At 39.0% G+C, this 12117-nt stretch overlaps 1 protein-coding gene across 1 annotated transcript; it reads left to right on the plus strand.

Annotated features, from left to right (window-relative positions):
- The first annotated feature begins 2137 nt into the window (after positions 1-2137).
- ubac2 (UBA domain containing 2) lies at positions 2138-10519 on the plus strand. The gene is made up of 10 exons (XM_085183033.1): positions 2138-2355; positions 2738-2862; positions 3872-3991; positions 4749-4855; positions 5168-5291; positions 5384-5431; positions 7159-7267; positions 8021-8163; positions 8641-8787; positions 8867-10519. Exons 1-10 carry the CDS (start codon positions 2325-2327, stop codon positions 8972-8974), a joined length of 1062 nt encoding a protein of 353 aa, XP_085039159.1. The 5' UTR covers positions 2138-2324; the 3' UTR covers positions 8975-10519.
- The last annotated feature ends 1598 nt before the right edge of the window (positions 10520-12117 follow it).

Consider the following 12117-nt stretch of genomic DNA (forward strand, 5'->3'; position numbering starts at 1 on the left):
TCCCAAACAATACATTTCTCATTGCTCTGAAACCATTTGTTGTGCCAAAAAGAAAAGGAATCTTTGCACTCAGCCAGGCTTTGCTCGTGTAACCTTGTCTAAATGTGCAGTGTGCCATTTCCTGGACACAGGCAGATAAGCTGTGATGCAGGACGAAAACAATACCTCTGTTATAAGCAATTCTTCCTGAATACAGAATGGCTGACAAGTGAATAGCAATGATTCACATAAATGAATGTATGAATGAGTCATCAGCTTTTCAGATGACCACCTCAGAGGCTGTCTTGACTAAAAAGGTTTGTGACTTCATTCAGCAGCGCACTACTCTTTCACACTCCCTTGTATCTCTCTCTGTCTCTCTCACACACACATACACCCACACACACACACACACATCCCTCACAATTCACCGAGTGGCATTGTCCTGCCGAGAGATGTGTAATGGAAAAGATAAATGGAGGATAAAGCTAAGGTGACAGGACCGAGCATGCATGTGTATATGTGTATTTGCATGTGCGTGCGTGTGTGTGTGTATGTGTGCCTGCATGTGTGCACTGCACAACAGACCAGCAAACCATCTGCTCATCTCCTCTTAATGAACAAAGCAAACAGCAGGAGTCAAGGCTGTCTCCAAATCTGGAGTCTCTTTATTGGTAAGCACACACAAACACATACATACACACATCTCTGTGCTGTTTAATCTGATTATCTTTGATTGAGAACAGGGGCAAAGCAACCTTTTTAGACCTCACTCCTACATCAGTGACAGAGAAGGTCTGAAACACAATTAGCAAGCTGTTACTGAGCTCTGCTTTGCAGTCACATCTGACCACAGGCAGCCAAATAGACCTAATGGGTGGGAACTAACCAATGGGAACTAACACAACTGCATCTGTTGATGATGGGGAAAGTGCAACACTATTAGACAGCTGTTCGCCATATCTTTTCAAATGCACTAGGCTTTGGATCGACTGGTTCTGGAGCTATCACACCCAGGCAAGAAGCTATATACACATTTTGATGTGACTAAAACTGGCAGCAATTGGACAATAAGACAAAGCAGGGCCTCTGCAAAGGAAGTCTGGACCTTGACAAGATATGACACTGTGTGCATGACGCCAGATGACCATAAGAAAAAGTCATTAAGCTAGACTTGTGTAGTTACATCCTGCTCAAAGGCCACAGAATAATTTACATGGGTAGCACTCTTTGAGAAAGCTGAAGTTATAAACATCTGCTGTGCTGCATAAATGCTTATTACATACCTAACAATAGTCATAGGTGACAAGGTTAAAGATCAGACTTCAGGCCTTGATAATCCCCTTGGATTAGTTTATAAAATAACAGCAAGGGGGCACCGTGTGTAAAAAATACTGCCTTTCTGAGGGTCATCCAGCTGCAGCATGTGTTGAAATGCCTGATATTTCATCGTGGATACAAAAATCCAGTTGTTATTGGAGTAGCTTTTAACCTGAGTCTTCAGGAACTGATGGCAAAACGAATCAGAAAACGTTCACAGAAACGAATGAGTGTGAAGCTGCACTTATAAAAAGGGCATCAGCGACTGCCGTGCATGAGAAGGTTTTCTTGTTTCCAGATTGATAAAACCACGATGGTATTATTTTACTGTGCTTTTACTGAATCTGTTTTATCCCTTTCCTTGGTCTCACTTAATGAAATTGTTAAATGGTTTGACAGGCTGAACCCAGCATACACCAGATGGTTACAGCAGTTGGTTTGATTTTACTTGATGATTTGCACCGTTTGCATAGTAGGTTTCAATTTCTTCCTACTGGTTGAAAGGCTTTTGGTCTCAAAGTGCACAACATCAAATTTTAAAAACAGCTTTCTTCCATCAGCTATCAGTCAGATAGACATATTGTAGCTTTCCTACACGATGCTATGCGTATTCTCTAAGCATGTGTTTATCTGTGATCTGTGTATGTATCGAAAATGCACACGTAAGGATGAATGACTCACTACAGCAGACCAAACCTGCCTGTGGGTACAAATAAAGTAACCTGAAGCTGAACCTGAATCTGAAGTTCATCCATAAAAATGTCTGAGCAGCGAGACTTCTCCCGGGCTCAACACAGAACAACAGCGACCCCCACAGGACGAATTTCTTTTAACATTTGGGGCTTCTGCGAGAGAAACCTTTTAGCTGTTGTCGGGCTTCCGTAGCGGAGTCCTTTGCCCTGCCTTTCCTTCCACGGTTACAGCATGGATCGTGTCTCCAACTTTATTTCGGTGTTTTAGTGTCACTTTGGCGCTATATTTGGATTGACAGCCGTCGCCTGGACACCGTAACGTACCTGGACGTCATGTTCACAACCACCGGTTCTCGTGGCCTTTGTAAGTATCCTGAATTTGCCGTTAAAACCACAGCGAGTCTCAACGGACTCCTAGCTTAGCTACCTAACGTTAGCATTGCGCTGTCATTCATTTACTCCGAACGGTATCTATCAGTTAAGGCTTCGGTTTGTTAATTAGAACCTTATGTTACACGTTTCCAAGTATCCAGTTTGTTCAGCTAAGGCCTCAAAGTTCAAATAAAGTGAATATTATGCTAACTTCGTAGTACTGAGGTGCCTGTGTGTCCCGCCTCTGTATACAAATAAGCCCTTCCATCTTCACAACTCTTGGGCAATATTTAAAGAATATTAGATAAATCGATGAACAAAGCGACGGTGTTACTATATTGCTGTTAATTATACTGTGTGTGTGTCTTTGACAGACAAGGCTCCTCTGTCGAAAAGCCTTCTTCTGGTTCTAAATGGGCTAACTGTGATGCTCACCCTGCTGCCACAGTACCAAGACCTGTTTGTTTACCACCTGCAGGCTATCACACAGGAGCATCAGGTACGGCCCGGCATCTACAAGTGTGTTTGGGAGTGAAACATAGAGGGAACGCTAAAACCAGCACTTAGTGCCATCTGATAGTTTACACCAGTGAAACAATAAGGATCCAGGACTAAAGACCCTGAACAAACACACCTTGTCTCGGAGGACATACACCAGCTCTGTTGGTCATTCTGAAGTTTTGCTTATAGACTGTCTGTTGAAGAAATCCATTTTACCCGTTGAACTGCAGAATAAAGCTGTGGAGTAAAATTCCTGTTCCAAGAATATGGATGTATCCTGGCGATGCAGAAAATACATAAATGTTTTTTATGCTTGTCCTAATTTGTCACCATATTTGTTTTACACAGCTAATAGAACACAGGTTAAAACAGATTAAGTTTGTAGGTTATTTATCACAAAGAATAATCAGTCAACAAAGTTACTTTCTTACGTTTACTTTCTTAACTGAAAGTTAACAAAGTGATGTCCATGCTTCCTGCTTCAGGGGGTGGGACAGTGTTAGACCTGAATATACTGAGTAGCATGTAAGATCCCGAAGCAGAAAGCATGGGTTGACAAAGAAAAGTGATATACACTGTTGTCAAGCCTGCTTACACAAAACCTGGTTATGTTGCTCAGTAGTACACCATCAACCATGCAGAAGTGTGTGGTGTGACAGGAATTATCTTATCGTCATATGTAATGACCTGTTATCACAAAACTAAAATTCCCCGTTTAGGTCACATGATTACATCTGAGTCTGAGCTTGGGGAGATGTTATTTGTGCTAAGAGAAGTTGCTAAATGGATTTTGAGTTTGTTTTTTGTTTTTAATAAAACCTTTGTTGGAATTTATGGTAAAATGTACTAGTATTTGGTTCAGAAATGTGAGATACTATGCCAAATTTGGGACACATATGTATATAATATATATACATAAAAGGCATTATTATACAGGGGTTTATTTGTTCTTCATATGTTTTGGATGCAGGTGTCTGTGTATGACTCTTCTGTCCCTTCTGTTTTAGGTGTGGAGATTATTGTGTGGCAGGCTGGTGTGTCTCGATATCAAGGACTCATTCTGCAGCAGTTTGCTCATTTACAACTTTCGAATTTTTGAAAGGAGGTTTGGCACCAGGAAGTTTGCTGTAAGTATAAAAACTATTGATAGATGAAAACATTTAAGGAAGGAGTGTAACCAGAGATTTAGCTGAACCAGAGTAAAGAGTGGATGGTGCTGTATAAAGCGATTAAAAATTATTCTCCAAATTGGCTCAGGCGATTAGAGGATCATCAGGGGGTCCTTTTGTCCCTCTGTGGGGGGATACTCCCACTAGGTTTAAATCTGGGACTCCCCACCATTTGACCTTAGAACTGATTGAAGCTTCTCGGATGAGAGGTGAAACGTCTTCAAGCAACTTAAAGAAGTCCAGACGCTTTTCTTTGCAAGCTCCTTTGACTCTCCAAATTAGAATTATTTCATAGGTGTGATCATCAGTCAGAATCAGTATGAGTTTCATCTCAGTTTTGAATTCACCTTTTAGGGAAGAAAATGCATAACTTCCTCATTTAGGTGGCTTTGTGTTTGTGCAAATGTTTGAAGACTCATGGGCTGTATATAAAAGAGTGATTTAACATCTCTGTGTGAACAGTAAAGATAAATTAGAAGTGACTTAAACCTCTAGTCTTTGTAATGGCCACCAATAAAAAGAAGCCTGATTGTAGAAGTCTGTGGGAAAGTGAAACTCCCCAGCTGTGACTTTAGATAGAGACCAGGTTTATGGTCTCAGTCACTTTTAACTCATCTTACATAATACAGTGTGAAAGGGTTTTTTTCTTCTTCTTTTTTTATAGCTATGTACTGCTCTGATAATCTTATATGGTGCTCTTTTCTCCCTTTACCAGTCCTTTCTTTTTGGTACTTGGTGTCTTTCTGCACTGATGGATTTCTTGCTGGCAAAGGCTTTCCAGTTTCTGTTTTACTATGAGGTGGAAGAACTGCCTTCGGGACTGTAAGTAGAATTTATTATAACGCACATGCAGCATCACTAAAATAAAAGTAAAATAAAAGAAAACTGACTTTTTCAGTTTTATGGCCTGCGACAATTCTGCAATCAAACAGTTTTCATGACCATATTTTGTTTCATGATTCATGATGTATTAGATAATCAGTTTACAATCCACCTCCACAAAAGAGGCAATGGCAGTTTTATTTACATATATGTAAACTTAACATAAAAGATCAAAATGCATAAAAATCAATATAAGTTCACAAGGGAGCCCAAACCTCAATCTTCTTGATTTTTCCCTCTCGCCTCCCACAGGCTTGCACCAGTCTTCTCTCTGTTTGTGCCTTTCTACCTGTCGATCCCCAGGATGCCAGTCACACAGGTACTGGGTCGCATCCACATCACCAACAAGTCCCTGGTCTACATAGTAGGCTTACAGGTAAATCCCTATGGACACGTGGAAGTCTGTTTCACTTTTAAGTTTGAATTCTTACTGATCTCTGTTTTTTCATCCTGTTCTTTGTGATACAGCTGCTGACTTCCAGTCCTTTTATGTGGCTCCTTGCACTCAGTGGATTGGTGAGTAAATAAATTCTTCTTGTCTTTTGAATGTATATCTAGCACGTGTACCAGCATTTAAAACATAATAAGCTATTCATGACCAGGAGGGATAAATAATGGTGATCATCAAGGACTCCGTGTGCAGTATGAGTCAAGGAAATCAAAATCAAAGGATACCAGCATTTCAGTATTAATCAAACAGTTGATTGATTGATTGATTAAAAAATATATATAGTCATGTGAGAAAGAAAGTCTGCCTACTTTCAGTTCCAAGGTTTTAATGTAAGTATTATTTACAAGTAGTAACAGATGCTAATCTAAGTGTGAGCACCTCTATAAAGGCAGAAGGTTTGTCAGTGGAGCATTCAGGTGTCTGTTAATACAATGCCACGGAAGAAGGACATCAGCAATGATCGTAGAATAGAGAATGTTGCTGCACATCAATATGGGAAGGCAATTGCAAAACGATTTGAAGTCCATCATTCTCTAATGAAAGATTATTCACAAGTGGAAAACATTTCATACAACAAATTCACCCAAGGTCACATTTTACATGATAAAAATGACAAAACACCCGAGAGCTAGATCTCAGGGCTTAATTACCATATTAAATGTTAAAGTTTATGACTGTACAGTTTAAAAAACTCAGAAAATATGGCTTCTTTGGAAGAGTTTGCTAACATGTCTTTAAAAAAAGATATGTTAGCAGAGCTTGTGTTTGCAAAGTTGAATCTAAAACAAAGACTGCTGGAGCAATGTTCTGTGGACAGACAAGAGCAAAGTGGAGATGTTTGGCCATAATGCACAGTTCCACATTAAGCAAGTATCAAACACAGCATACACGTCTCATTCCAACTCTCAAATACAGTGGTAGAGGGGTGATGATTTGTTTTGTTGACCATCAAGTCCTCTGTATACCAAAGTATTCTAGAGTCAAATGTGAAGCTATCTGTCCAACTGCTAAAACTTAGCTTAGCTAACTGTGTCATGCAACAAGAGAGTGTTCCCAAAGTACAGCAGAAAATCACCAACAAATTGGCTGAAAAAGAAGAGAATCAAGGGGTTGCAATGGTCCAGTAAAATCCAGACCTCAGCTTAATTGAAATGCTGTGGCAGGATCTTGGAGAGAGCTGTGCTAAAACAAATACCCACAAACCTCGATGGACTGAAGAACCATTGTAAAGAAGAGCTGCCCAGAAATCCTCTGCAAGGAAGTGAGAGCCTGATAGTCAAACAGCTGTTGAATCATGAGATGGGATTATTTTTTTTCAGACACTGGTTATCCAATTTGGCTTAAGTTTTGTTAAATAAATAATGATTAGGTGTAATATGACACGTGTTGTTCATCTGAGGCTGTGTTTAGAACTTAGTAAGGACATTTTTTTTATTATGATGATTTTCTTTATGCCTAAATCCTTGGAATAAAAAAAGGGAAGGCGACTGTCTTTTTCACATTACAGGGTTTTAAGATTTGGAAAGCTGATTAGATCAAGCAAAGCTTTTGAAGACATGATCATAGACTTTGACATCTTATCACTAAAGCAACTGAGAAAAATAAACAAAGGATTTATTGGAGAGGAACTTTTTTAAAACTCCAGTTTTACTTACAGCCCTATACTGATTTATATCTATGGAAGCACTTAATATTGTTGCCTTACTTTCTACTGTGTAATTTAATCTGTATTCAGTAAAGATTGCTATTTCTGTATTATGTCCACATGTACTTTTATAAATATGCCTTTCAGATCTCAGGTGGACTGTACCACTCCAGCGTCCTACGGTTACAGAAGATCCTGTTTGTCCCCGCCTGGGTGTCTCATATTGGACAATATATTCTGGAGCCAGTCTTTTCAAGTGAGTCCATCCTTTCGTAATAACAAACACAAATCCTGTCTAAATCCTTTTTACAAGGACAAGAGTTGCAGAGCCTGACGTGGGGTTGTTGTGTCTTTCTGCCTGACTTAATGATAATAATAATATACATACCTTTTAGGCATTTGACTAGTGCTGTGATGCAGAGTGACTTAAAATGATAAAATGTACCGCTGTCACTGCTGGCTAATCTATAGCTGAGAGGTAAAAATCTAAAAAGATTTTTACCTCTCAGCTATAAAAGGCTGATGGGATATTGTCGTCAGCTCACCAATCTATGAACTCATAGATTAAGTTTTATTAAATAATGTGTGAACAGATGGAGTTGAACTAAAAATGAGCTTTTTATGTTAATGTGCAGATTACTTTTACCTCTTAAAACATTTCCTCGATAGATTACTTACCTTTTAATGTTCTATTTTAAGTAGCTCTTCCTCTCTAATCCCTAATGTCCCGCTCACTGATTTTTAAGCCTTTTAGAGTGCTTATCGGCCTCAAAATAGTCAGTTCTTAACAATGTCAAATTCCCTAACTGAACTATTGTTGCCTGACTGAAGTGAAACATGATAATAGTAATCTAGTTTGTTCACCACTATATAGGATATGAGGTCCTGAAACCTCGTAGGAAAAACTGAATTTGTGCTAAATGATCCTTCATAGCACTTATCCACTCGTGTACAGATATGTTATGATATTTTTAAAATGAATCTGTTGTTTATATCTGTGTTTGTCAAGGCTCCCAACCTACCAGCGAGACACCTCTGGGCATGGGTGCCACTCTTGACGTTCAGAGGCAGCAGAGGATGGAGCTGCTCGACCAACAGCTGCTACTGGCCGAGTACAACGAGGCCAGGAGGAATGCCAGACATCAGCCACAGGTAGATACACACAAAGACTTAAAACTGAACCTATGCATAGACCACCCAGTTTCTCAGAAATTGATTTTGCTTCTAATGCCACATGACAGTATGCGATACAGCAATGAAAGAAAGAGGGAAGTATGCTTACAGTTACGGTTGTAGTCAGACATTTAACCATGATCATTTAAGTAGGTAGTTGCACAAATTTGAAGTTATCAAAGTTCCTGTGTAGCGTCTGTAGGGTCCAGATATCAACTCGTGCTACCAGTAGTGACACTGAACTTAGGCAAATGCAGAGCTAGTGAAAAAGAGTTAGAAAACATGAGAAGAGGAACATTTTTGTTTTACGTCATTAAGGATGTATGCTGTACAATCACTGAGCTATCAGAGTATCTGACAGATATCTGATTTTGGTATTCAATTGGTTCTTGTCTAGATGGAAGTGATTAGTATTACAAAGTATTAGATACTGCTTTTGTCTGTGTATTTGTGCAGAGCGGGTTGCTACAGTGGACAAGGTTATTCCCTTCACTGAGACACAGAGGACAGAACCGCGTCCCGGTGCAGCCCCATCCTCAGCCTCAAGCCCACCAATCCACACAGCCACCTTTTCTGGACAACTCCCCTGTAGCAGAAGAACAGGTAGATGCTTACTTCAGTGTTCCTGTATGTGTGTGTTTCTGTGCTTAAGTTTGAGCTGATTTTATCTTGTGTCCTACAGGTTGCACGTTTAGTGGAAATGGGCTTTTCCAGGATCGATGCCCTCGAGGCGCTCAGAGCTTCAAATAATGACATTAATATGGCAACAAACTTCCTCTTGCAACACTGAGGGAAGCAGCTCAGTGAGGGGAAAGAGGTGACAGAAAGAGAAAGCAGGAACCAAAGCAGACGAGCGAAAAGCTAAGCAGAAAGCAAATAATTCAGAGTCGAAGAGAATAAATAAAGGAAAGGAGACGACAAAGAAAATTTGTACAGATTATATGAAGGCAGTGTCACTGCTCCCCTGAAGCAGTGTTAGGCTGCCCCAACAGGAGCTGAGCCTGATAGCAGGCTGATGAATGAAGTGTGAAGCACAGAGTGGATGACATTTGCGTCATCGCTTTCTGATGGCTGTTGTAGTGTGAAACAGACGTCATTGCTCAAGGAAGATGAGTCAGGCCTCTAACTTAACAAGATGCCCGAAAAAAACTAAACAAAACACAAAAATCAAACAAGTCAAGAGCTTTTCTAAGAGTACCTCTTAAAAATAACATTCTCCAGTCCATTGGTGGAAATAAAAAGTAGACTACTTCTTTCAAACAGAGTTGACAAATCAGCTGCCATTTCACAGGCCAACATATACAGTAGTTATGTAAAATGCAGTTTGTATCCCAATGTTTTGTCCTGTGTATCCAGAGTTCTAGATGTTGATAATTGGTTAGAAGTGAAAAGGGAAAAAAGTGCAAGATTTTTGTGCACTAAATGATCAGCTGTGCTGCTGTCATTTTATTTTATTTTAATGCTGGGAAAATTAAAATAAATTAGTGGGGACTCTGGAAAAAAAAATCTACATGAACAATATAACCTACTAAACAATGATTTAACTACACAGGTTTTACTTTTTTACTTTGGCAGTGTTTCATGGAAGTAACAGATTGCAAGATGCAAGATTGCAGATTAGCCTGACTGAGAGATACTTAAAGAGCCAAACTCTTGTGGGGTTGGCTGGTTTCGCCCATTTTAACTCTACAAGTACTGTACAGTGTTGTGGACAGACGGGCTGTTTGCTGGCTACATGGGCTATCTCAGGGTCCCTGAGGAGACTTTTCTGTTAATGACATAATCTTAATCACATGTGAGTGCACCTACACAGATGCACAGAAGGCCTTCAAGGAGGTCATGTTTCATGCCCTTGACCATTTTTGTTTCTTTATTTCATGCTCTTGTATGCACAAACACATTGAAAGGTTATTTATTGTGTCTTAACTGAGTCTTTTTTTTTTCTCGCTGCCAGCACATCTGTTTAATGCAAACTAAGTCTTAGAAGTCGGTTCATATTTATCATGGCGAGAGGTTTAAGAAGACTATGTGTTGCATAGTCACTAATTTTGTGTATATAAACATACATGCAAGAGAAGTAATACTGCATCAGCAGTGTATCGATTTCAAAGATGGATGCTAGTTTTATATTTTGTGCATAATAATATTGATAATATATGACCACTGAGAAGAGTCATTTGTGTTTGTATTTTTGGAGAGTGATTTAAAAATATATGGATGTGATGACAGAATTGTTGCATGGTCAACTTTTTGATGGACTGTAATGAATAATGTTTGGTCTGTCGAATAAATCAACTTGATGACCGAATTATGTGTTATTGTGATGAGTATTTACCTTTAAAAAAATAATAAAATAAAACAAGCCTGTGTTTAAAACGAGTCATAAGTTGACAAAACATTAATCCTAAAATGACATTTAAGTGTTTGGTTTGTTGGAGTCATTAAACCATTTTTAACCCATATAACCCACATTATAACAATTTAATCTATGTAACAATTATCGCACCATTCTCTGTAATCCCTAGACATCATTGTGTGGAATGATTCCAGTGGCTCAGTTGTTTCTAAAATAGAGTGAAATTGAAACCGTATGCCACATTCAAAGCCACTCTAATCACCTTTATTCCCCATTCTGATCCTCAGTTTAAACGTCATCAGGCTTTTCTGAACATGTCTATGTCCTTAAAAGGCCGATTACATATTTCCATCAATGAGTAGCTGAACAGGTGGACAAAGTGGCCAGCAAGCATACATTATGCATTTATTGTGGGCTTAACAGTGGATTGCTATTAGGTAATAATGCTACTTTTTAACACATGATGGCAGCCTTTTGCCAAGATGATACATGGGCTCAGTTATCTGCTAAAAAAAAAACAACTCGTATTTATTTTCACTGTTTTGAGTTTGTAATTTAACTTCCTCTTGAGGTATCAGTGTCTTTCTTTTAATAGCACAAAAAGCAAAAGGAACAAAAGAGAATTAAGGGAGGCATGCATGAGTGGTTTGCAAAATATAAGCCATTATACATTACAAGCTAAAGCGGAAATAATGTGATTTATAAAGATCAAAATCCAGGGTTAAGATTTCTATCCTTTTGTGCATATTAGAGCAACTGTGCTGTAACTGTACATAGCTTCTCTTTTTTTTTTAATGAAGATCAATATATATCACTTAGCTAGATGCTCAGTAGGAAACCCCCAAAGTGACTGCAGCAGATATTACTTAAAACCATTCAACTGCAATCTAACAATACGCGATTCAAAAACGTTTTTTTTTAAAAGGTGGTCATAATTGCTGTTATTGATTCTTTTTAATGTACCTCCCCATGATAAGCTTCATTTGATCACTAGATGGAGACATAGAGTCAGACCCGTGGTGTTGTTATTGCCAGTTAGTTCTCTGCCACACCCACCCGCTCCCATTAAGTAGACAGCTCCAGCAGACAGGCTCGCTCCAGGGTGACTGAATATCAATGCGGAGAAAATATGCACGTCTTCACACCAAAGAGTTTTAAAATCACACAGTTCATCAACTATTTCCTAAAATAAATAAATAAAAATAAAGGACAGATTATACTTTGGGCCACCTAAATTTCTCACCACGCGTTTATTGGACTTGAAATCCCATCAGAATTTTGTAGAGATGCCATTTAAAAAACCACAAAACAAAACAAAAACAAAAACCTGAAAGACCTCCTGAGCTCACAGTGACACAGTTTTATTCAGCCTCAGCTGATATATAAACCAGTCAAGCGGTGCGACTTTTAATGGCTCCTGAATTGAAAAGCTGCTTAAACCTCAGTGATTGAGATCTCTTTGTGCTACTGAGGTTTAATTAAAGACAATGATTAATAAGAAACAAAACTTCACGGACAACCAGCCTCATTATGGAGATCCTTTTGTGAAATGCCCATTTAATGCGCAACATTAATCA

Source organism: Neolamprologus multifasciatus, chromosome 13 (assembly GCF_963576455.1).
Source record: "Neolamprologus multifasciatus chromosome 13, fNeoMul1.2, whole genome shotgun sequence".
NCBI classification, from domain to species: domain Eukaryota; kingdom Metazoa; phylum Chordata; class Actinopteri; order Cichliformes; family Cichlidae; genus Neolamprologus; species Neolamprologus multifasciatus.